The 26,548-nt window shown below is 44.9% G+C and overlaps 1 protein-coding gene across 1 annotated transcript in view; it reads right to left on the reverse strand.

The window, feature by feature from the left end:
• Positions 1-3,295: 3,295 nt before the first annotated feature.
• The window catches only part of amph (amphiphysin), a 49,275-nt gene continuing 26,022 nt past the window's right edge, over positions 3,296-26,548 (reverse strand). Inside the window, exons 11-23 of the mRNA XM_085379121.1 lie at positions 18,625-18,744; positions 18,460-18,543; positions 18,016-18,042; positions 17,871-17,894; positions 12,407-13,307; positions 11,397-12,322; positions 10,229-10,261; positions 7,131-7,421; positions 6,530-6,574; positions 5,959-6,009; positions 3,759-3,947; positions 3,538-3,639; positions 3,296-3,430 (exon numbers count right to left, since the gene is read on the reverse strand). Of these exons, the coding sequence (XP_085235247.1) occupies positions 3,326-3,430; positions 3,538-3,639; positions 3,759-3,947; positions 5,959-6,009; positions 6,530-6,574; positions 7,131-7,421; positions 10,229-10,261; positions 11,397-12,322; positions 12,407-13,307; positions 17,871-17,894; positions 18,016-18,042; positions 18,460-18,543; positions 18,625-18,744 (2,898 nt within the window). The 3' untranslated portion in view covers positions 3,296-3,325. The remainder of the gene's footprint in view (positions 3,431-3,537; positions 3,640-3,758; positions 3,948-5,958; positions 6,010-6,529; positions 6,575-7,130; positions 7,422-10,228; positions 10,262-11,396; positions 12,323-12,406; positions 13,308-17,870; positions 17,895-18,015; positions 18,043-18,459; positions 18,544-18,624; positions 18,745-26,548) is intronic.

The raw sequence follows: 26,548 nt of genomic DNA on the forward strand, positions 1-26,548 counted from the left end.
GTTTAGTTCGTCAGAGGCTATATAAGGAGAGGAGTGCTGAACACCCTCATTCTAGCCCTGACAGCCAAAGGAGCAACATCTCCAGATTATTCACAGCAGCCACTTTTTCGTTTTGTACCGCGTGTGCCCTGGCCTGAAGAAGACCCGGTGGGGTCGAAACGTTGCCCCGGGCACACTACCATTTGGCCTATTTTGAATTTATTAAAAATTAATCAGTTTTTCTTTATTTTTTTATAAAAAACAAACGCTTTCTTTTTTTCTCATTATTATTTTTTTGCACTATAAATTAGATACATTATCATTCATACCTACATTCATAAATAACAAACAAACAAAATTTATTAAATTATAATACCAAAGGCTGCATCATCCACACAAAACTTTATTATTAGATAACAAAGGCTTCATCACAGACAAGACAATAATGGTCTACCTGGATGAGGACCAGGATTGGATCCCTGTACGGTACCGGGGACGGCGTCTTGTGCCTGGTGGCCGTAACAGGCAGTGGAGTAGCGGGAGGGCCCAAGGGAAGGACCGTGCACCTCCGCGTCCCTTCAGGGGCCGGAACACTTTTCCTCTCCCTAACCCCTAAAACAGGCCCTAAACCTAACCTCAGTGGGGTCCCCACCACCTTAAACCTTTTTCACACAAACTCACCTTAAACTCCATTTGGAGTGTACTTTGGGGCTCCTGAATGTCTGAGATGAGAACAGGTGTGGTCTGTGCATTGGAGCCCGGCACCCTTCGGGGACCGGACTCCCAAATTTGTTTCCCCCCCCCCCTCTCTCCCTCTCTCCCTCCCTTACCCCTCTCTCTCGCTTTCCCTTCTCCCTCCTCCCCCCCCCCCCCCCCGGCCCCCCCTCCCTCCCTCCCTCCCCATCTGGAAGCCTCATGCCCAGGTTGCTAAAACAATCCCTTTTCAGGGCATCAAATTGGGGACATGGTTCCTTGAGCCGGGAGCAAGGATGGCCTGCGCATTGGTGCCCGATTGCCTTCGGCAATCGGTCCCCCATCTTACCTTCTCCTAACCCCTAAAACCCTCCCTCCCTCCTAAAAACAATAAAAAAAAACCCAAAAAATAATGGAAACACATAAAAGACGCAGAACTGGAATGGACAAATATGAAGGGGGTGCCAGACAAGACAAACACAGAACACAGGACGGGATGTCTACAAAGCAGGGGGTGCCATTTAAAGTAATATAAAAAGAATAAACAACAACAGAAAAAGACAAAGAGAGCACAGTAAGGTCACGAAAAAGACAAGGACAAGATAGAAAAAGAACAAACTGAGAAACAGAAGTACAAAGAAAAGAAAGTTAAATAAAAAACAGAAAACCCAGAGTGGGTGGAGACAGACAGTATAAAAGCCGAGACAGGCACACAACACGAACACACAGACACGTTGGGCCAGCTTGAAGAAGGCCAAGTTACGCCAAAACGTCGCGACGGCCCAACGATGCACAGTTGGCCAATTATCACCCTATATGGGCAATTTTTTGAACGGGGGACATCTGCCCACTTCATTCGACGTGAGCGTGCCTCCACAGGGGTCCAGCGGCTGCTGGGTCCCTGTTCTTTTTCCTAAACCCTAACCCCCGTGTGCGGACCAATAAGACTTCTCGACCCCAATCTCAGGACCAGGACTGGTCTTCTTGGGACCGGGGAGGGAGGGGCCCAGGAGGGAAGGACCGCGCATACCTCGGTCCTCCCCAGGGGGGACGGGGCCGTAACCCACGTCCTAACCTCTACACCCCTCCTCCCCCACCTCTCTAACCGCATCTATGACATTCCATTTGGAACTCCACTGGGGGGGTCCTGGACGCCTGAGAGGGGAGAAGGTATGGTCTAACCCCCAGCGTAATTTGTTTCTGAATCATTCATTGCAATTAAACACACTAAGGTGAGAACTGCAAGTCTGCATTTTGAGTCCACCAGGGAACCCTAGACATGACAATACTTAACCCCTAAAAACTCACATTTTGGCCCAAACTTGGCAGGCAGGTGCATGCTGCTACCAGGATGCCACAGAATTTGTGGATTCTAGGCGTTAGGGTTATTCAGTCATTTCCAGTGAACCCCGTTTTAGAGCTGGCTATAGCCTAATGTAAACCATTTAAATCTTTAAAGAATAATTAAAACATAATTCTAATAGCATACCCTTTTTTATCTTTTGACTGATTTCTAAACATTAAAGATACCATTTGGTCCAATTACTTGATTGAAACATTAATATTTTATTATTTATTTTATTAGCATAGAACCATATACAATATCAAACATGGAATTTACTATTTAATTCATTACACCAATATTATCTCAAGGCTGTGTGCATCACATAAAGGTCTACTGGGAGGCTTCACCTGGCTATCAAAACCAGTTTGATGAAGGTTTACATTTTCTAGAGTATAAGAGTAATTTTTCTGAAGCCTAAAAAAATAATTGCAGACTGGTTTGTTAATACCTTCTATTTGATGAAACACTTAAACCGCTGACAAAAAATTTCCTTATTTGCTTTTTTTTTTTTCTTGTAACCAAATTTTCAGATGATATGCCATACACAAATCTATGCGTAACACACAAGAAATTCTTTATTTGTCATCTTTAGTATATGTACTTTGAATATTTAGGATTTTCATGCAGCATTTGCACTACTTTGTGTGCCAAAACCCAGACAATAAACATCAGTATCCCCTTAGCAGAACCAAAGCAACACGGGTCAGTGAGTTAGTTCATCAACACATATTACAAATGAAAGATCAATCACCACACACCCAATAATGATAACACAGAAAACATCAACAGTGATTCAAGAGTTACAGTTACAACGTGTCAGAAAAAAGAAACCCAAGTTTCATGTTGCACTCACAAACAAATCACAGCATTAAAGTTTCTGTAGTCTTTCATAGCAAAACAAAATGATTACCACACAGTGCAAAGACAGTTTTATCTTTTTCCTTTGTTTTCACCTGGTCACTTCAAGCTTTTTGTTGTTGAGTTATTATTGTTTTATATATAATTTCTATTTAAACAAAAGGCATATCTTACTTCCACAGGAGGGTGGAACATACTACCACACCATGCTTAAATCATCAGGGGAACTCGGAAGAGTACTACTCTCTCTCTTCTTTTTTTCCTTTTTTTTTTAACAATAACATTTCATTTTAGTACAGTTTCACCTGCCAGAGAAACTTTATTGTTTGTCCAGCAGACAGCTGCAGCAGGTACAACGTACAAGAAAAGGAATGGCTACATGCTGATTCAATGGCTGGGACACAGATTACTCATGTTTCTACTTATCATTTTGCCATGTCAGGGAACATCTTACTCCAAATGTTGAGTAAAGTTTTCTGGGAAAAGTCCTTTTTGAGCACCAGCTCCAAATGTTAACCAGTCGCTTTCCTTGATCCCTGTGAGCCAGCCAGCATCCTGCAGCAAACACACAAAAACATCAGAACAATCCTGTTAAGATGTTGTTTGTCATGTTGGTGAAGAACTTTTATTTATTACATTTCTGTGTGACCAGCTATTATCACCTGATCTTCCACTGAGGCAGTGGGAACCACCAAAACCACATCGCCTCTCTTCAGGTCAAGTTCATCTGAATTTGCAGCCTCAAAGTCGTGTATGGTCTCCACCTGCAGGTATCCATCATAGTTTACAGACATTAGACTCCACATTTTAACAGTTCATTAGAAAAGTCTTTTTCCTCCTCAATTGATAGCATAAAATATTTGCTTTTACTAAGAAGCCTCACCTTGTAAAGGAAATCATCAGCAAGTCCAGACGCTCCCCCAGAAGGACTGATATGCTTGATGTTCTGGTTTTCAGTTGTCACCCCATTGTCACTGATTGCAGTGGGAGAGATGATGTCAGCATCTCGGTCATCATCACCTTCGTTACTTGAGGCAGGCTCAATCACAACAGAAGGGATTGGCATATTTTCCTGCAGAGGACATTGAGCATTTAGTGATCACATCTAAAAACTTTCATTTCATATTTACAGCATCACAGCAGGTTACTGCTGCAGAGCATCTTGCAAAATGAAATGTCTCACTTAATTTCGCAATATTTTTCTATGGCTGAAAGACTTAGCTGATCTCAGCCCAGCAGGGCACTTTTACAGTTAATAAATTCAAAACAGAAGGCAGAGAGCCACAAACAAGCAGCAGCTGATTGTGCTGCAGTAAAGACCCGCAGAGCATCTCAAAAAGCAAACAACATTCTAGTGTAATGATTCTACAGGCCGTTACCAACTGCAAATGATTTGCTTTCAAGTATTAAAAACAATTCTTATATCTGAAATTATGTCAGTTTTTCAGTTTTGAGCCTTGGTTTAGACCAGGGGTCTGCAACCTTTAACACCCAAAGAGCCACTTGGACCCGGTTTCCACGCAAAAGAAAACACTTGGAGCTGGGAATACTTTTTGAAATCTAAAGTGAAGATAACACTGTATATGTTGTTATTTTTACCTTTATGCTTTGTGTGAACAACTAAAGTAAGTAAGCAAAGTTTATTCATTAAGCGCTTTTCACAGACAGGCAGTCACAAAGCGCTGCACACAAATATTAAAATAAACAATACAATCAATAGACATTATACACAATGTAAAAGATCAAATGTAAATAATGTAAAGAATATAAAATACGTACAACAAAAGGCTTGTTTGAAAAGAAAAGTTTTTAACTGCTTTTTAAAAGAATCCACGGAGCAACTAAGGTGTGTTGCTTATGAAATCCACGAAGTGCTACAGAGAAAATTACCTTTTATTTATGTAATTAACACATTTTGAACTCTTAAAGAAATATAACCAAAGGAAAGACGCTGAACTAAAATGATCCAGCAGACAAAAGCTGCTGTGAGCCACCCTCATATCGCCTTTGTGCTTTTGGAGCCTTGACCTGACTTTTAAAAAATAACTGGAAAAAAGTACTATGCTGCTAAAAATGAAAAATAGATATTTGCAAAATTCTACCTAAATATGTATTTTACCTGGTTAATGTGTGTGGCGGGGCGTGGTCTGCAGTGCCGCTGCATGGAAGTCGGACGCACCTGAGCGGCACCCGCAATCACGCCTCGCCGCCTTAAAGTCTGTGCTCTCTCTGCTGTTGTGTTGGTGTGTGTCGGGCTGTGAGCTGCAAAGCTACAGCCGGCTGTATGTGTACAGCAACCGTGTGTGAAAAGCGGTCAATAAAGAGATGCTGAAAAGCTTGTTCATGCAAGCATCGTCGGGTCTGCTGTGATATGTTTACAATGAGACTTGTGGTCCTGAACCTCTGCGCACAGCGTCTGCAAAACGAGGCTTTCATCTTCACGCAGGACTGTAAGCTGTCATCTGTGAGGCGTGAGCGGTGTTTGTTTTTAACGTAGTTCACGGTGGAGAACAGCTGCTGACATAATGTGGATCCGAAGATCCATAACTGGCCCACCTGGGGTTGAAAGTCTCGATAAATGCACAGCGTTTCGGCGGGTACACCGGCTTCCGCGAGTGTGACGCTTATTTTGAGCGATGAAAAAATAATACGATATAATTTTATTTTTATATTTCAAAATCACAGTAATCTTCCAATTTAGAACTACAAGTTAAAAAGAACTAAACACAAATAAAATACACTTCAGCTAAATACTTCTAATTTATTTTCCCAAACCACCCGGAGCCGCAAAATAAGGACTAAAGAGCCGCGGGTTGCCGACCCCTGGTTTAGACAAATTCCTCCAGTGAAAATGGGAAGTTGTGTAACAGTTAATGCATTACTTTTGTTAAACCCCTTGAATGAAAGCTGAAAGTCTGCACTTCAATCAGATCTTATTGTCCAATCTAAATTAAGGAACAATTTGTATGTTTGTAGAACACGCTGATATGACAATTTCAGCCACTCTCTCTCACACACACACACGGGCATTGAGTTAAGTTTCATGATTTCTTCTGAATCTAAAGTGATGATGCTAGACTCACCGATGAAGCTGCTTCACTGGGAGAAGTTTTGGCCTGTTCAGCAGGAGGAATCTGTTTACAGACAGAAATCATTTCCATTTGAGAACATTTGTGTGGCCATTGAATGTTTGAACAAACATTTAATAATAACTTTTGCTCTTGTAAAATTAGAACTTTGACCTCCCTGTTCACATGTGAGAAAAGAGATATGAAACAGTGACCACCACCCTGAATTCAGCATGTGTAAAATCACAGAAAAAAAATGAATTTTGTTTCAAAAAACGACCAACGTAGGGGTCAAACCATTATTCTTCAAGGTCTCTTTCAGAGAGCTGCATTCATTCTCATCATTTCATTTCAACACTTCATCCATCCTCTTCAGGGTCATGGGGGGGCTGGAGCCTATTCCAGCTGTCTTCAAGTGAGAGGCAGGGTACACCCTGCACAGGTCGCCAGTCTGTCCCAGGGCTAACACACAGATGCAGACAAGCATTCGCACTCACATTCACACCTATGTTGTTCAATAATTGTTGCCGATAAACAGTAAAAATGACAGTGAAAGCAAACAAACAGAAGAAGTGGAGTATCCTACCTCACTGACCTCTGCCTGTTCTGAGCCTGGAGATACCACTGTTGACTTTGGGAAAATAAAATAGATTTTGCGTTGATACCTGCTCAATCATCCAGGTAAGAAAATCCAAAAAGTTGATTCTGTTCATCTGGACGTTTTCAGTGGGAGAAACATTTTATTGTCATCCCACTGGAAACGCTATGGACATAGTCAACTTTTTGGGAAAACAGTAGAATATAACGATTTAAACTCAGTGATGCTAATTGAAAAGGCTTTTGTTTTTGTTTTGTTTCAAAAAGCAGCAGTGTTTTATGAGATTGAGTTCATTTTGTGTCATAAAGTGGATGGGGTAGGGTAAAGATTGGGGTATGGGTTTGTTGGCATGAAATGAGAAGGGCAAAGGGTTAAAATCCTTACACAAAAAGACATTTCATGCGCACTGGATACAGGCTGGAAACAGAAGAATGATTTCCACACTGACACATCTCCAGTGTGGAGTTCAATGATTTTCTCATTCAGTGATGATGATGATACGATGAGATGGAGGTCACAGTGATGATATTGATGAGATGATGATTAGGTTATCACAAAAGGCAGCATTTTTACAAGGTTATCCACTCACAGCAGGCTTTTCCTCCTTCAGGCTGTCTGAATGTGTGTCTGTATCGTCCTGACCAGCTGGAGCAGCTCCAGATTCTTCCACCTCACCAGCAGGGGGAGCTGGAGGTTCCTCCATCTCTGCTCCTGCAGTTGAAGATACAGGTTCCTCTCCAGCAAAAAGAGGTGGGCACTCATCTTGCTCTCCTCCAGTAGTGAGAGATGGAGGTTTGTCTTCTGCTGCAGGCTCTCTTGAGCCTGCAGCTTGGGCCTCTGCAGCTTCCAGAGCGTCATTTGATTCACTGTTTCCTTCATTCTTTTTCAGAGAAAGATGGCATTTAACTTTAAATGTCCCACTTCATTTCACAATATTTAGTATGATGTTCATTAAACGCCACAGAATTCATAATATGAGCTCCCAGCATTTAAACAGTTATATGATTACAAGTTAGGCTTTAGGTCAGTCTAACACTTTTCACTGGCAGAAATAAATACATCTCAGGACTGATATCATATATTTACATGATGTAAAAAAAAAAGTACGTAGTTACCTATGTAGGTGATAAGTACATACATATGCAGCTCTGTGAAAAACTAAGTACACCCTTAATTAAGGAATTAGGAGGTTCCATAGCAGCCAGATGCTGAAGAAAATGCACCAGTTATGGTTGCTTATCAAGTGTGAGCACCTCTGTAAGAGCAGATCTTCTGGAAATTTGCTGGTTTGCACCATTCTGGTGTATGTTAACACAATGACACAATCTTCCCTGGCGTGGACATCACAGCAAATTTACCCCACCCCAACGTTAGATCATAGGATGGCTGTGGTTCAGTGGGTTGTCTAGCAGTCTGGAGGTCAATGGACGATTCCACAACTATTTCAGCCTTAATGTCAAAGTATCCCTGGCCAAGATACTGAATTTTCCTCCAATGCATGCATTACAGTGTTTAACAAGGGATTTTGGCTTTTAAAACAAACAAACAAACAAACAAAAAACCCACTTTAATGAATGTGTGTGTGAGTGGGTGGATAACAGGGCTGGACTGGGACAAAAAAATCAGCCCGAGCATTTTGACTAGAGACCGGCCCACCGGGTATTAAAGCCATAAAGCCTTTGAATGAAAACAAACACTGTTGTGACAGTGATGTACAGTCTTGTTGGTATATGTATGATTTCTATACATTTTAGATCAGATAAAAACTTTGGTCTTTAAGATTCTGATCATTATATATTAAAGTGAGACATTTTAAATGAGAATAAGAAAGTGCTTCTTTGTGTCCTCCTCTCCCTGTTAATGCCCTACCTGCCCCCTGGCAAAGCTTTGCTAGATCCGCCCCTGCACAGTTACCAGCTGTCAGCTACTTAAAAAAGGATCCTGGTGTTATTTGTCTCTCAGAAACAGCTCATAACTTCCCTTCAACTCATTCATGTCACCTAAAAGGTAAACCTGTTTCTCCATCACCTGTTCATCTCCTGGTTTCATCTTCATGTTTCCCTCTCACCACATATCGAAACCGACATCATGACCAGCAGCTTTACAGCTGTGGCTCCAGCAAACATCAGCTGATACTAGAAACTAATATTAAATAAATTCTAACAACAGCTGATCAAGCTTAAACGTGCTGCTGTTGTTTAGCGCGACATCCGCTGGTTTCCTCTTTCTGGCGCAAAGTGGGCGATAAACAAAAAAAGAGACGATCAGCTGATCATTGATCAGTTTCATGATTGAAGTAGCAACAGGAGAGGGAGGGCGAGAGAATGAGAGAAGAAACAGCTGACAGCGTGAAGACACAGAATAACTCCAGCTTTGTGTCATTTTTCCATTCTAGCTGAAGTCCGGGACAAACTGTTCCTTTTCAGCTCAACACGAAACACGTAATATTTTCTCTGAATACGAGATGATTCCGTTTTTACGGGATGGTTGGCAACTCTACTAACTAACCTTATGAGTAAAATACAATTCCTTATCAGTAACATCATAGCACCCACCCAGCTGTATATAAACTCCGTCATGCTAGCTAGTACGCAGTACGAGTTATTGTAACTGACTGTAAAAAGTCAGCACAGCGCAAAAAAACTCCACCTAAACTTGGTTTATATCTGACCCAGATACACTGCAGTGATAACTTCTTACCTGAAGTTCAGTTCACTCGGACCGGCAGCCGCCTCGGGTCTCTCCTCCTCCTGCCTCCCCTTTCTCTCATCCACCTGCTGACTCTGTGGAAGCTCCGCCATAGCCACCACCAAACAACCGACTTATTTTTACACATCGGCCAGCATAAAAAAAAAACTTAAAAAAAAAACATCGGCCCACCAGGCAAATGCCCGGTATGCCCGATGGCCAGTCCAGCTATGGTGAATACGGCTTGTAAGCAAAAAGCCTGCAGTGGTCAGCTAAAGCACAAAAGCAGTATGGAACTACAAGTCCATTTATCATTTACTGTGGGAAACTCCAAAAAAATACAAGAGCTCCATCTCAGACTCTTCAGTTTGCAGGTTTAAACTTAAACTTCATGACAGTATGACTAAAAAAAAGCCTGAGCATGCAGGACTGCCAGGGAAGGCTTCTTCTGTCTAAAAAGAAAGCCTCCTGGAGCAGTATCCTTCAGACAGACAAGACCAAAGTGGAGATGTTTGTCCATAACGCACAAAATCAAACCCAGCATATCAGCAAAAACACCTGAGAGCAGCTGTCAGCACGGTGGAGGAGGGACGATGATCTTAGTGCACCGTGAACTCTTGTCTAAGTGTTCTAGAGTCAGTGTGAGGCCGTCTGTCCCATAGCTGAAGCTCGGACCATCAGCAGCAGCACAAACATCCAACAGAACGGCTGAAACAGGAACGAATGGAGCAACTACGATGGTTTGGTCAGAGTCCAGAGCTCAACCTGAGTGAGATGCTGTGGTTGGACCTTCAGAAGGCTGTGCATAAGTGAGTGGACATAAACTCCTTCACAGTGACAGAGAAAGTCCCACAGAAAGCATCACAGCAGGTTACTGCTGCTGAAAAATGAGGTGGATTCAGTTTTTCACAGAACTGTAAATAGGTGTGTAGATACTTAGTTAGATGGAAGATTGGGGGGGGGGGGGGGGGGGTTTACACAAATGTTTATAAAACTCACCATCTTATCAAAATCTGCGAAAAATGATGGATCCTTAAGAGTGCATGTGTTTAATAAAAAGAGAAAAACAAGTCACAACTGACTGACTGAGAATTGCATCATTTTTTAGCATTCACAAATAAAAGGGAAATATTTAAGAGATGGGGATGTAGGATAAGATGCAATCAAAGTTCTGCAACTGCACCTTCAAAAATTATGGTCCTATGAGGCCACTTAAAGTGTGAGATCCATGATTTCAACAGAGTTATCATACATAGAGAATTTCCCCCCGTGAAAGTTTTCTCAGATTTCTTCTCTAACATGCTATGGTTAGAATCTTTGGAGAAAGCAACCATCTCCAGATTTAACTCAAATGCAGGTTTAAGGAGCTACGTTTGAAAAATTCAAATGTAGCAGGAGTGCTGTTGCTTTACTTTCAGTACATCTGCAGAACACTCTCATCAAACATTGTTGTGACATAGAACAGAGACACTTGGAGAGGAGACTAACATTACTTGGACAATAAAGGCTTCTTGGCTTTGTGGAAGTAAGCTGTTGGGTTCGCCATCTACTTTCAAAGTCACTAGTCTCTGGCAGTGATCTCTGAACTCTGCATTGACCCCTTCCTGCTTCTAATCTTTTTACGTTGTTCTACTCTAAGTCTGAAAATTGTTTGTAGAAACTAGAGAAAATAGTAAAAATGACAATGAATTAGAGCGAATCATTGGTGAAATCCAAACTTTCAGTTGACTTAGTAAGAACGATCTTCTACCAAAACCCAGACACTAATCACAACAACTCGATTCATTTCAGTGTTTTGGATCCAATTACTTTAAGCTTAGAATAAAATTACCTGTGAAAATCCATTAAATGTATTGGTCACCTAAATTGAATTCCAGAGATATATGTTAGTATTAATAATATTAGAAGCCTTCAAGTAAGACCAATCTAATAACAAGATGGACTCGTTTTGAAATGGGTGTAAACATGGAATGAACAAGCAGAGGATAGTAAGAGATGGAGGCAAGCAAAAGGAGAGGCAGGAGGAGCTCAGGCTGAGGTCCAGGTTTTAGGACTTTCACTGTTTCTCAGTCTCTGGGAGGGTGGTAGACAGGAAAGGTCTGTTTGAAATTTGTTTCTATTCTTTTCTAATCTACCATTCAACTACAAAAGGAAGGGAGTCAAGTACCTCTTCCTTTTCTGTATCTAGCTCTTGGTACAACTTTCCAAATCTCCGGTTTGCCGCCTCATCTTCGGACATGTCTGAATTTTCTGGTTCTTTGTGAATTCGGGGATTGTTTACTTCTTTATTTCCTGCTGCTGCTGTTCCACAGATGGATGCAGAATTTTTGCTGCCACTACCTTCCTGCCAGGAGGTATTGCTGGAAGCAGGAGCCCCGGTCCCTGAAGAGATGGCTGAGAAACTGTTGGAAAAATCCCACCCACTCTTTCTATCCCCAGTTAACACAGCCTCAGCTTTCTTTGAAGTCTCAGCAAATGGATCAAATTCAAAACCACCCATTTTGTCTCCACAATGTGATTGTGCAAAAGGATCTGAATCAAACACACCTCCTCCCTGTTTTTCTTCAGAAGGATCAGAATCAAACGCACCTCCTCCCTGTGTTTCTTCAAAAGGATCGGAATCAAACGCACCCCCTCCCTGTGTTTCTGCAATAAGATCGGAATCAAACGCACCTCCTCCCTGTGTTTTTGCAAAAGGATCGGAATCAAACGCACCTCCTCCACAAGTTTCTGCAAAAGGATCGGAATCAAACGCACCTCCTCCCTGTGTTTCTGCAAAAGGATCGGAATCAAACGCACCTCCTCCCTTTGTTTCCGCAATAAGATCTGAATCAAACGCACCTCCTCCCTGTGTTTCTGCAAAAGGATCAGAATCAAACGCACCTCCTCCCAGTTTTTCTTCAAAAGGATCAGAATCAAACGCACCTCCTCCCTGAGTTATTGCAAAAGGATCGGAATCAAACGCACCTCCTCCCTTTGTTTCCGCAATAAGATCTGAATCACACGCACCCCCTCCCTTTGTTTCTGCAAAAGGATCAGAATCAAACGCACCTCCTCCCTTTGTTTCTGCAAAAGGATCGGAAGCAAATGCACCTCCTCCCTGAGTTATTGCAAAAGGATTGGAATCAAACGCACCTCCTCCCTTTGTTTCCGCAATAAGATCTGAATCAAACGCACCTCCTCCGTGTGTTTCTGCAAAAGGATCGGAATCAAACGCACCTCCTCCACAAGTTTCTGCAAGTAGATCGGAATCAAACGCACCTCCTCCCTGTTTTTCTGAGATAAGATCAAAATCAAACGCACCTCCCTGTGTTTCAGAGAAATAAACTCTTTCATCTGTTTCTCCTTCAGTTTCACAGTGATCTTGATAAACATCTGGTCTCTCTGGCACTGCTTCGGATGAATTATTTCTGTTTCTTTTGGCTGCAATACTAGAACAATCGGAAACAACTTCTCTTGTTTGAGGACAATCTCCTGGGACAGCTCCACCTGCCTGAACCTTCTGGCTCTTCTCTTGGGTTCGATCATCATATGAAAGCTCATCATCAGCACTTGCCCAGCCTCCTCCCTGACCACCATCACCCCACTCCTCAGCAGTTTCATATTCAGATCCTGACCCTTCAGGAGACCTGGACCATTTGTCTCCTCTGTCCTCTGCAATTTCCTCAATTTGTTCACCGTACTCATTGGTGAATATAAGTCCCGGGGTAGACTTTCTGCGATCTTCCTTCCTTAATTCATCTGCCCCTGAATCTGCCTGCCCTGTACTATCATCCTCTCCACAGCACAGGGAGGAATGAAGGTTGGAGTTAGGTTGAGATTCCCAGCAGCTAACCTCATCTTCAGCTGGTGTGATTTCACTGTCCCGGGTGATTGCTGTTGATTCTCCACCTGGCTGAATCCCTTCTCCCTGGGGCCAGCCCCGAGTCTCACCCTGCACCCCTTCTTGTGCCCCTTCCTGCCCCACAGTCGGACCTCCAGGGATAGCAGGTTCCTCAGCTCCTGAAGCATCTTCTCCGTTGGCTGACACTGAACCAAAATCAGCAGACCAGTCAGCGACAAAGCCGGTATCTGCAGCCTGCTTGGACAGGTAGCGAATGATGAATTAAAGTTTGCCCCTCCCCACTCTAACCTCAGTACAAGGTTGTGCAACACAGCATGTTATCAGGCAGACATGTGGTTTCATGGAAGGAAATGAGAATACAGTGTCGTCTGCACAAAGATGACCAGTCACAGCTGATCAAACTGTTTCAGTTTTCTGATTGAAGCACCTGCACTGCTTCAATGTAACTTCAAGGGGAAGTTTTAAAATAAACAATCAAAGAAAAAAAACCCACTAGATTAGAAACCTTCTAGTCAAACTGTTGGACTTTTGGGGGGCATTTTGCCTTCATTTGACTGTAGTCTATAGAATCGGTCAGGTCCCTGAAGAAGCAACGTGTACAACTCAGCAGTCATCTTAGATGTAAAGTAGATGATTATTTTTTTAATGAATGCAGATATAGCCATAACTTTAATTTCAATGGGACTCTGACCCATAGTCCCATTAGACATTAGCTGCTGCATTTTTATTCTAGTGCCTTGTACCTGACCATTTTCACAGGGTTTGCACATTGAAATATATATCACACTGAGTAACTTAGATTTTGTGTTAGTCCTTATTTAGTTTTTGCCATCAGTCTGACTGTAGTAGGAAAGAAGCAGTTGTGAGAGCGTCTCGTGATCAGCACGTCCACTCTCCTGCATCTCGAGCTGCATGCGATCCATGATTGTTTTGGTCTGAGGACGTGTGACCCCTGATGATAACTGTCTCTGATGATGTTTTGGGCTCTTTTCTTGCAGAGTTGTGTGTATGTTGAGTCAATTGATGGAGGATTAGCTCTTATAATTCTCTCTGTAGCCTTTATGACTCTCTTGAGAGCCTTCTATGCTTGAGTGGTGTTTTTCATAACATACAATGGCGCTAGTAATGACAACGCTCTCCACCAGTCCTCTGTAGGCTTTAGTGATGAAGCAGCCGGTTCCTTCCTAAACACCCTGAAGAAATAATGCCACTGCTTGGCCCATTGTCACTGTGGCATTTACATCCACCTCAGGGGTCCATGACATGTGAATGTCAAGGAATGTGTGGCCATAAGCTCTTTTCACCCCAGTGACATTGATATGGAGAGGCAGGCTGTGTTTCCTGAAGTCTAGGAGATAGATAGATGTGTGTTATTCAAGTTTTCTTTCAGAAAATATAAGTGTTACAATTGAGTTGAATGCACTTTTGGTCCATAATTATCATTAGCGTAACAAAACAGAGAAGGAAAGACGAAAACAAAACTAATAAACCAGTGGAGAATAGTGACTAGCATTTTACTCGAGATAAGAAAATTATCTGTTCATTTTAATAAATTTATTTATTTATTAAAATTCAAATCTTAGAGGATCTGGTGTAGTGAGTTCAGGGTTTCCAGATGAGTGTGATTTTTTTTCCAACTCCTGTCTCAAAATAAGAGTCAGCTTCTCACATCACATAAATATTGTAAATCACATCAACCCAGACTTCAGTTGAAGGGGAGATTTAATTAGTTACTTCCTGTTGAGTGCTTTCTTACCGGCTACTAACAAATACTTCTTATCACCCTCCAGAGTTGGAAATTTGGAAACTAAGTACAGGGTATCAAATGATAACAGAATTGTTACTTTAAATGTTTTTTTCTAATGTCTTGTGTATGTGCTGATTTGTGGGCAAGACCAGAAAATATGGAAGTGGTTTCTATGCTTTTCACCTCAGGATCTCCAGCAAGTTAGTTCCCCGTGGAGAAACCTACATTGCACTGAAGCTCTGAAAAGTTCTCCCATCCAAACTCTCTGAAGGAAAAAGAGGAGGTACTTTTCCACTGGTATTGATATTTTTTCCCAAGTTTCTGGTTAACTTTAGAATATCCTCCCTTTTCCCATCTTTCCTTTTATATACCTTTTAGAAATGTATCTGATTCCAGGAATTGATTTACATGCCATTAGGAAAAGCTTCAAAACACCCAACATGGCTCTTTCAAGAGCTTTCTTTTTAAATATACTTTCTGATATTATGCCTAATTTGTTTCCCCTCCATGAATCGCTACCTTATCATGGTGGAAGGGTTTGTGTGTCCCAGGGATCCTAGGGGTTATTTTGTCAGGTGGGCTTATGTCCCCTTGCAGGGCCCCAATGGTAGTATACCATTAAGGGAACAGTTTACCCTGCCCTGGATAGGGTTACTGGGGTCTCACCCTGAAGGCAGGCCTTTGGATGGTGCCTGAGGGCAAGGGTCTGGTGGCTGGGCCTTAGTTCATGGGGCCTGGCGGGGCACAACCCGACAAAAGGGACATGGGCCCGTCCTCTTGTAGGCCCACCAACTGCAGGAAGTGCCGTAGGAGCTGGGTGTCAGGCTGCAGCCAGTAGCGGAGGCCCTGTCTGACCAATCCTCAGCTACCAAGACTAGCAGTTGGGACATGTCACATCTGTCTTGAAAGAAGCCTGAGTTAGTGCAACTCTGGATAAAGAAATGACTCTAGATCGGGAGGAACGGCCTCCTGGATCTGAACCTGAGTGGTATTTTTGATGTTGAACTTCTGTGCAAATCACAGCTTGTCCATAACAAACAAAGTGAAGGTATCCATAAGTGCACCAGGCACCAGGGCACTCTTGGCTGCAGGTCGATGATCAATTTTGTAATCGTATTATTAGACCTAAGGCCATATGTTCTGGACACTTTGGTAAAGAGAGCTGCTGAGCCATCAACTGATCACCACCTGGTAGTGAGTTCAATCAGGCGGCAGGGGAGGATGCTAGACAAACTCATATAGTGAGTGAACGCCTTGCAGAGGCCCAGGCCCGTGAGATCTTCGACATATACCTCCGGCAGTATTCTGAAGGAGACTGGGGACATTGAGTCTGAATGGACCATGTTCAGCACCTCCATTGCCAAAGCCACTGCACTGAGCTGTGGCCACAACGTGGTTGGTGCCTGTCATGGTGGTAACCCCCAAACCAAATTGTAGACACCAGAGATGAAGGGAGCCACCAGGCTGCAAAAGGAATCCTATCGGGCTCAGTTAGCCTGTGGAATTTGTGGCAGCTGATACGTACCAGGCCAAGCGTAATGCAGCTCAGGCAGTGGAAGAAGCAAAAACTTGTGTAGCAGGAGTTTGGAGAGGCCATGGAAAAAGACTTTCAGAGAGATTCTGGCAAATCGTCAGGTGACTCAGGAGGGGGAAACTGTGTTCTACCTGCACTGTGTATAGTCACTATCAACACATTAATGATCTAACCACAATAACGCGTTGACGCCGTGCAGCCCCACGCACGGGCCGATCCGCGATAACTCGCTAACAGGGATTTGCCACGTTAATGTGGTTATGGCGTTAACAACATACAAATTGTCATGACCTTTGGTCAATGGCCATGACATGCCTTTCACTTCCTCGATTCAGAGATGGTCTTTCCCTTTTCACGTAAATAGCCTCCTTGACTCCACCCTCAAGCCAGCATTCCTCCCTGTCCAGGATGTTACATCCTCATCATTGAAAGAGTGTCCACTGGCCTGTAGGTGTAAATAGACTGCAGAGTCCTGGCCTGACAAGGTAGCTCTTCTGTGTTGTGCCATCCGCTTCGCCAGAGGTTGTTTGGTTTCCCCGATGTATAAATCCTGGCAATCCTCCTGGTACTTAACAGCGTACACTATGTTACTCTGTTTGTGTCAGGGGACCCAATCCCTGGGGTGGACCAATTTTTGGAGTGGCATATTTTGGGGTCTGAAAGAGACACCATGTCTCAGCTGTTCTGATACAGCAGTCTTCATGTCAAACAGTCTTCATGTGCAAATAAAGAGTGTTGCTTGGCAACCAGGCATGCTGCAACTGTTGTGCATTAATTTCTTTGGGGTCAAAATGAATTAGTCGGTGGTTCTAGGTATGTGTTTGTTTGTGTTGTTTCTTTTTTAATCCACACACCTAAAATTCACAACATGAATGAATCCATTTTAGAGAAAGTTAAATATGAGATGATGGGGTTTTAATTTAAACCAGTTATATGATTTTTTTCCCCCAAACTAATTTTAAAAAGGTTATACTACTAGTACCACTACACATGTAAACACTATAAGATTACAGCTTCCGAGAACCTATGCTGTGTTTTGGTGTATAAGTGGTTAATATATTTTTGTCTTAAACTAAACAGGGGTAAGACAACCAGCCTTGGGGAAATCTCCCATAAGTCTTGGTCTTGATAAATGCTCAATTATCTATGTCAGGAAAGCCCAGAAAATGTATTCTGTTCTTCTGGACACGGTATTTTGGAACGATGCATCCAGATGTACAGAATAAATTTTGTGGGGCTTCCTGAATTTAACTAACTGCTCCATCTCCTCTTTTTGATAATGTTTTTTTAAACTGTGGAAATTGTAAATATGTGGCAACAGCTCTTCAGCGATAACACGACTGAGTAAAATAATGATTTACATTTCCAAAGAAAGAAAAACTGACCCAGAAAGATCCATTTGTTGACCAGCGTTGACTTTGTGCAGACTATACTGGATTAACAAGACCATCTGATGGAGTGAATAACTTTATTAATAAATGATGTATTACAGAGTGAACTATGCGAGTTTACTTACAGGCTGAGCAGCTTGAGTATTTGCCTTAAAAAGGGGATAAAACTGAATTTACCACTGCAATCTGGATTTATAGATTTACTTGATCGTTTTCTCATTAAATCAAGCTGTAGAATAAGAAGTAGTTGGGTTAGGGTTAGTTACTCACCGACCACATGTCCCATGGTACAGCAGTCTGAAAGGAGCAAAAATACTGAATAACTAACACAGTTTGTGAGGTACTGGCAAGAAGAAAGGAACAATGTTTGGACTGTTTGATTTGTCAAATATATTACAGTTTAAGAAAATCCATATAAAACTGCTTATCTTCAGAAGTAATTTTTACTACAACAAGAAGAAATATAAAAATCTAATCTGAGAATTAAGGACCAAAGAGCTACTAACAGATGTGTCAGCAGCTGAAACGCCACCTGTCTTCTAGTCTGTTAGCTGATAGCAGGTGAATTATTTATCAGTTTGCTTCCCATTGTCATCATTACAGTAAGTGAAGACTCAGCTCTCAATCGCTCCTGCCGAGATGTCAGAAATAAGACCTGTGCACTGCTATGGTTTTCAGGTGTATGTGTGGATGCTTTCGGGTAATAAAGGGAACCTGTGGTACTGGTGAAACGCTTTCATCTGGTTGAAAAGCATCAAAGTCCAGATCAAGAAGAGATTCGCCGGGCCGTTCATTGGGCTGCAGATGACAGTGCAAAAACAAGTAAGCAAGTCTGTCACCCACACGACATCTGCCGTCATTATTCACATGGACTCATACCTGTGATGGCGAAGGAGCAGGTAAAAATTCTCCACCAAAGAGGTCGATGATCTGTTCCTCTGCCACCTCCTTGGTTGGTGTGACCTTTGGTGGAGGAGGCACCGGTGGCCCCTTTTTAAGCTACAACGAACACAGCGAGCTGTTAACGATCATTGTGAAAAAAATAAATAAATAAAAACATGCTGCCAAAGACAGACACCTTCTGACAAACTGTTTCAATGTCTGCACCAGCATTATGTGTCTAATCACTGCCACTGGACATAAAACACAAGAATCCCACAGAAAATGGATAGAGGCTGAAGCACTAAACCAACCTTTAAAACAGGGCTGGGGAACTTTCCTCCACCATAACATGTTTACTTTTCAGCTAAATTGTAAAAGTATGAAGCCAAATTTACTTCAATAGATGATTAATACTTATTTTAATTTTGATACCGTTTTTGAATTTGTTCATAGGTTAGACAGTGATAGCTGCTACGTGCGTACAGATCACACAGAGTTTATGTCTGAGATCTGAGACCTTTATCACACAAGTACAAAATAAACCAGTCTGAAGAAAACCTTCAACTGTTCTGATGGCAGACGGCAGATTCTACAACACTGGTTCCTGTGACATCTTCAGAACTGTTGTGCTTTCCAGGAATTGGAGACGCACTCTACCATTTGCCTCGGCCCTGATGGAAAGCACGATGAGGTGAAGTGAAAGAGACCTGAGAAGGGCTCGGTCTGGTGTTTAGAAAGTTTGACTGGTGCATCACTGATTAAACATTTGGTGGCAGACGTAGCTGATGTGGCTCTGCTATGGAGAAACAACATCATCCTTTAGATTAACTCGCATACTTCACTCAGTTCTTAGTGAGGGCGGCCTCCTGGAATGTGAATGGGTGCAGGGATGCAAATCAAAGAGCCTTATTAGCTGAGGTGATCAAACAGAAGAGACTAGATATAGTCTTTCTCCAAGAAACACATACTGACAGTTTAAATGAAATAGACTGGGATCTGTGGTGGGGAGGGCAGAAGTTTCTTAGCCATGGGACAAATTTTAGCGCAGGAGTTGCTGTTTTATTTTCTCCTTCTCTAAATGGAAATATTTTCAGCATAGAGATGGTAAAGGGCAGAGTCCTTTTGGTGAAGGCTGAAATTGAAGGTTTTAGTTTTACTTTTGTTATTGTCTATGCACCAACCTTAGGGTCTAAACGTGAGATTTTGTTTAAAACATTAAAAGGAAAATTAAGTGGTGCTGCTTAAGGGGACTGTATTGTGTTGGGTGGGGACTGGAATTGTTGTCTTGACTTTACTTTGGACAGGACTGGGGCGGAGCCGCATCTTCAGTCATCTTCTGCTTTATCAGATGTCCTACGGAAAATTAATTTGGTTGATGCGTGGCGGATGAAGCATCCCTCATCCAGGCAGTATACCTGGGTGAAAGTGACTGATGGCAGGATTAGTGCAGCGAGATTAGACAGGTTTTATGTGTCTGTTTCATTTACTGCTCGAATTTTTAACCATCAGTGTTTTCCTGTTGTTTTTACAGATCATCGCTTAGCTTTAATGGACCCGTTTCTATCTACCACCAGCAATTCCAAATCTTTTTGGCGGTTTAATATAAAAATTTTGCATGATCGATATTCTGTGACAATTTTAGTTTTTTGGGATTACTGGAGATCAAGAAAGGCTGATTTTGATTCCCTTACTCAATGGTGGGAGGTAGAAAAGTCCCAAATTCATGTATTTTGTCAGCGATCTAGTTTTCTTTTTAACAGCCAATATCATGAGAACTGTGCAGGACCTTGAAAAAGAGATAACACATATGGAGAATGTGTCTGGTTGACAGTTAGGTCAGCAGAATAATGATTGTCTACATTCTAAAAGGCAAGAGCTTAACCATTTTTTACATGAGGGAGCTAAAGGAGCTTTGGTTCGAGCACGTTTCGCCAGGCTCCAGGACATGGATGCTCCAACCACATTTTTCTTTAATTTGGGGAAGTCTGCGGTTCACAGAAAGCAAATGGTGTGTCTTCAGCTTTCGGATGGAAAGGTGACCACGGATCTGGCTGAGATGAGTGTCAAGGGTAGTGTCGTGGATGAGAGAAGGAGGACCCAAACGCTGGACTCACAGGCAGGTAGGTGAAGGTGGATGTTTATTGCCGAAGGAGTGAGCAAACGGTACAGAGGGAGGAAATGGCTGGCTGACCGAATGAACAAAGGACTGACTGACTGACTGACTGACTGACTGGACATACAGACGACATTGACATCAGACATACATCATTAATGACCCGACATTGAATGGGTAGAACAGAGGGCTTAAATACACAGACTGGTGATAATGATGATAATGAGAGACCGGTGAGTACACAGCTGAACATAATGAACTAATGATAATGGGAAGAGGACTGAACATAATGCACACAGACCAAGGCTAACACAATAAAACAGGAAGTGGAACAGGCAGTAGATAAACAGTGAACATGAACTAAGAATACTGGGTCAAAGACCCAGAAACCCTGACAGTACCCCCCCCCCCGCTAAGGCCGGCACCCGACGGCCAAAAGAACGAAAAACCAGAACAGGGCGGGCGGAGGGGGCCCAGGACGGAGGGACGGAGTCCACACAGAGACAGTTCAGGAGGGCGGCCACGTGGAAGGCAGCAGTGACCACTGAGCCGGTCCGGTGGGCGGCTGCGGCGGTCGAGACGAGACAGTTCAGGGGGCCGACCGTGCGGACGGCAACGGCGACGATGACAGCGCTGGTCCGGGGGCCGACCGTGCGGAAGGCGACGGCGGCGACGGCGGCCACTCAGGCGAAGAGGGTCCGGGGGCCGGCCGTGCGGGAGGCGGCGGCGGCCACCCAGGCGATGACGGTGCAGTTCAGGGGGCCGGCCGCGCGGAAGGCAGCGGCGGCGGCTCTCCAGTGTCAGGCGTACTGGCCGAGGCCCGGTGGGCACAGGACCAGTCGAGGCGGGACCAGTCAAGGCTGCAGCAGACGAAGGCTCTGAGGCTGCAGCAGACGAAGGCTCTGAGGCTGCAGCAGACGAAGGCTCTGAGGCTGCAGCAGACGAAGGCTCTGAGGCCGGGCCGGGCGTGGGTGCAGCTGAGGCAGAGGCCGGGCCGGGCATGGGTGCAGCTGAGGCAGAGGCCGGGCCGGGCATGGGTGCAGCTGAGGCAGAGGCTGAGGCCTGACCAGTCGAAGTTGAAGCCTCTGGCTGGAGACAGGCCGGGCCAGCGGGTGCGGAAACCCCTGGCTGAGGAGCGGCCGGGCCAGCGGGTGCGGAAACCCCTGGCTGAGGAGCAGGAAAGCTCACAGCTGGCTCTGGGTGCTGTGGCTGCAGGTCCGGGAACCGAACAGGATGGTGTACGGGCGACTGGGAAACAGGAGGCGACTGGACTGACTGGACAGGGGACTGGGAAACAGGAGCAGACTGGACAGGGGACTGAGCTACAGGAGGTGACTGGAGGACAGGAGGAGACTGAGCTACAGGAGGTGACTGGAGGACAGGAGGAGACTGAGCTACAGGAGGTGACTGGAGGACAGCAGGAGACTGGACAGCAGGAGAGTGAACTGACTGGAGGGAAAGCTGAACAGCAGGTGAGGGAACTGACTGGAGGGAAAGCTGAACAGCAGGTGAGGGAACTGACTGGAGGGAAAGCTGAACAGCAGGTGAGGGAACTGACTGGAGTGGAGATGCTAAGGGAGGAACAGAGGCAGGCGTGGCTGACAACGGAGCTGAGGTTGGTGTGGCTGACGGCTGAGCTACAGACTGGGCTAGACAGGGAGATAAAGCTACGGCCTGGGCTAATAAAGCTGGTGCATGAGCAGGGGACACCTCAGCTAGTCTAACCAGTGATACTGTGAGGGCGTGAAAAGCTGGATCAGGAGGTGGATGAAAGGGTGAAGTAGTAGGTGGACCGGTTAGCTCTTCCAAGCCTCCAGGGAGGTCAGGCTGGGTTCTGGCTGCCCTCAGCCTGGGCGCTGGGACAGGCACAGAAGGTGGCTGGACACCAGTCACCCCCACCCGAGAAACAGGAGCGGGTGTGGAGGTAGACTGGGTCGCAGCTGCCCTCCTCCTGGGAGCTGGCACTGGAGTGGGTGTAGGCTGACTGATAGGAGTGGAAATAACGACTGGGTGAGTGACACTGACAGGTCTATCGGGTTGTATTCTGGTCTTTCTGCCACCACTATTTACAGTTTTTGACTGAACGGTCTTTGGGGAGCCAGAGCAGAAAAAATCTTCCCAGTCCACATCATCCTCAAGGAGGGAAACTCCCCATGAATCAGAAAAGAGTCTGTTGTGTGTTTTAAGTGGATAATCAGATGAGGGGTGTGGAAAACAGTCACTGGAACTCACCACCGGGAGTTGCTGAACAGAGTCCGTTTTATGGCGGCGTGTGCGCCGCTTTCCCCGGGAAGAGGAAGCGGGCCGGGTAAACGGCTGAGCCTCTGGCGCGGTAGCCTCCGCTGAGCCGAGATGGGAGGTGTAGCCGCTGTGCCGTGGCGAGGCGGAAAGGCTGGAGAGTGAAAAGGCTGGCGGGCGAGCGAGGAGCGAAGCGGCGGGAGAGCGAGCGGCCGAAGCTTGGGCTGTGACGCCCACTCTCCGCGGCGAATGCTCCGGTGCAGCTGAGGCAGCAGGTGGGGGAACGTGGCGTCTCCGAGGCCCGCCCAGAGCCAGGCGAGTCCCCTCGAAGACGTGCTCTCTCTCCGCGAAGAGCCGCTGTTTTCCCCGAAGCCCCTCCGTCCAGCGAAGGAGCGCTGCCTCCTGCCGCTCGAAAAGTTCAGGGTCCGCTGGGTCCACAACGCGGGGTCGGGTCATTCTGTCAAGGGTAGTGTCGTGGATGAGAGAAGGAGGACCCAAACGCTGGACTCACAGGCAGGTAGGTGAAGGTGGATGTTTATTGCCGAAGGAGTGAGCAAACGGTACAGAGGGAGGAAATGGCTGGCTGACCGAATGAACAAAGGACTGACTGACTGACTGACTGACTGACTGACTGACTGACTGACTGACTGACTGGACATACAGACGACATTGACATCAGACATACATCATTAATGACCCGACATTGAATGGGTAGAACAGAGGGCTTAAATACACAGACTGGTGATAATGATGATAATGAGAGACCGGTGAGTACACAGCTGAACATAATGAACTAATGATAATGGGAAGAGGACTGAACATAATGCACACAGACCAAGGCTAACACAATAAAACAGGAAGTGGAACAGGCAGTAGATAAACAGTGAACATGAACTAAGAATACTGGGTCAAAGACCCAGAAACCCTGACAATGAGAAGGCATGCAGTGGCCTTTTACACGGACTTGTTTAGTGCGGATAGCTGCGATGTGGACTCTGCTTCGGATCTTCTGCAGAGGCTTCCTCAGCTGTGCCCAGGGGATCGGGACGTTTTGAACAGGGATATGACCTTGGATGAGCTGTCTGCGGCGGTGTCTCAGATGGCTTTAGGCAAAGCTCCAGGAATAGATGGTTTACCATCAGACTTTTTTAAGCACTTCTGGAGTCTTCTGGGTCGGGACCTACTGGACGTGTTTAAGGAATGTTTTATAGAAGGGATACTTCCAGCTTCCTGCAGGCATGCAGTTATCTCTCTCATACCAAAGAAGGGAGATTTAACCCTTCTTAAAAACTGGAGACCAGTGGCCCTTTTATGTGCGGACTACAAGATTCTTTCCAGGGTTTTATCGAACAGACTGAAAATGGTCATTGAACTACTGATTGGTTTGGATCAATCTTACTGTATTCTGGATCAGTCTGTGATTGATAACTTCTTTTTAATGAGAGATGTGTTTGATATTTGCAAAGTGTACAATGCTAAAGTTGGCATCGTTTCTATTGATCAGGAGAAGGCATTTGACCGTGTGGACCATGATTTTCTTTTTTCCACCTTGAAGACCTTTGGTGTTGGGTGGGGGTTTCTGACTTGGGTGAAGCTGTTGTATAGCGATGCTTGCTGTGTTGTGAAGGTGGGAGGAGGGTTGAGTTGTCCTGTGCCGGTTCGGAGAGGGATTAGACAAGGTTGCCCTATCTCTGGACAGCTTTATAGCATTGCTATTGAGCCTTTTCTCTGTAGACTGAGAAGCAAGTTGAAGGGTTTCTCTTTGCCAGATCTGGTTCAGAGCCCTCCTGTCGTTATGTCAGCATATGCTGATGATGTTAATGTTTTTATTACAGATCAAAGGGATGTGCAGGAATTGCAGGAATGTCTGGTTTTGTATGGAAACGCTTCCTCAGCTAGGGTTAATTGGGATAAGAGTGAGGCCTGCTTGGTGGGGCAGTGGAACTTCTCGAGTATTCCCAAGCTTCCTGGGAACCTTCGCTGGGGTCAAAGGGGCATTAAAACTCTTGGGGTTTACTTGGGGAGTGATGACTTTGTGCAGCAGAACTGGGAGGGAGTGCGGGAAAAGGTGGAGGCTAAGCTGTCTAAATGGAACCGGTTGCTCCCCTACCTGTCCTACAGGGGTAGAGTTCTAGTAGCTAACAATCTAGTTGCCTCATTTTTATGGCACAGATTGCTTGTTTTAGTGCCACCACGCGGTCTTCTGGAAGAGGTGCAGCGGCTTCTGGTGAAGTTTGTCTGGTCGGGTCAGCATTGGCTTCGTGCGGCGGGCCTGTATCTTCCTGTGGCGGAGGGGGGACAAGGCCTGATAAATGTTTTGTGCAGAACAGCAACCTTTAGACTGCAGACGGCACAGAGGCTGCTGTATGGCTGTGGTCACAGCTGGATGACTTCTGCTCAGTTGCTGCTTAGGAGAGCGGGCCGGCTTGGATTGGATAAACACCTCTTTCTTCTGAAGTTGGATCAGGTGGATCTGTCTGGACTTGTGCCATTTTACAGCTCGGTGGTGAACGCCTGGCGGACGCTGAAGGTTGCATGTACTCCTGACCCCAGACCTGGGATGTGGCTTTTCGAGGAGCCACTGTTTTTTAATGACTTTTTTCCCAGCACTGTATTTTCTTCTGCTACAATACGGACCAAGTTTGTGGAGGCTGGCGTTGTCAAACTGGGTCATCTTACAAGGATGTCTCTGGGTGCACTTGGTGGTGTCACAGGCATTAAGTCCTACAGAGTGCCGGAGAGAATTATGGAGGAAGTTTGGCAATCTCTGTCGCCATCACTGAGAGACTTTGCTGGTGATCGTGTCCTAGCTGATCAAAGGGCTGATGACAGCGAATATGTTTTCCCTTCATTGATGGTCAGTCCTGCCTTTGAGGAGCAGCCTGAGGGGAGTGGCATGCTTCTCTCCCTGGGGACACCAGTGCTGGATAGTTTCAGCTCTTGTGGCAAGAAGCAGCTTTATTTCTGCTGTGTTAAGGTGCTGAATTTCCACTCTCTGGTTGGAATCCGGGAGTCAAAATGGACTGAGTTTTTTGCTTCGGTTTCTACCCCTAAAGGCAGGTGGAGTGTCCTGTATAAGCCTCCTGTTGAGAAACGGATGGCTGACCTCCAGTGGAGGATTATACATGGAGCAATAGCCACGAACAGACACAGAGCCCACCTGGACCCAAGCACTGGGGAGGGTTGTCCTTTTTGTTCAGAAAGGGAGACGCTGGAGCACTTAGTGGTCTGTTGTCTGCGGCTAGTGGGTTTATTTTCTTTGTTGCAGGAGTGGGTGGAATCTTTAGGGGAGACTTTCTCCGTACCTTTGTTTGTCTTTGGCCCTAAGTATTCAGTGCAGAAAAGACGGACCTTGGTTCTGATTAATTTTTTGTCTGGCACAGCTAAGCTGGCAATATGGAAGACTAGGAAGAACCAGATGCTAGGTCAGGGTTGGACTGATGTTGTGCAAAGTCTAAAGGGCCTGTTGGCATCCCGTCTGAGAGTAGAGCATGCTTTTTATTCTCTGACTGATAGACTGGGCTCCTTTGAAACTATGTGGGGGATTGGACGGGACACTTGTTCTTAACT

Source organism: Diplotaxodon limnothrissa, linkage group LG18, assembly GCF_057381915.1.
Source record: "Diplotaxodon limnothrissa isolate DT_005_m linkage group LG18, D_limnothrissa_male_GT1.1, whole genome shotgun sequence".
Taxonomy (NCBI): domain Eukaryota; kingdom Metazoa; phylum Chordata; class Actinopteri; order Cichliformes; family Cichlidae; genus Diplotaxodon; species Diplotaxodon limnothrissa.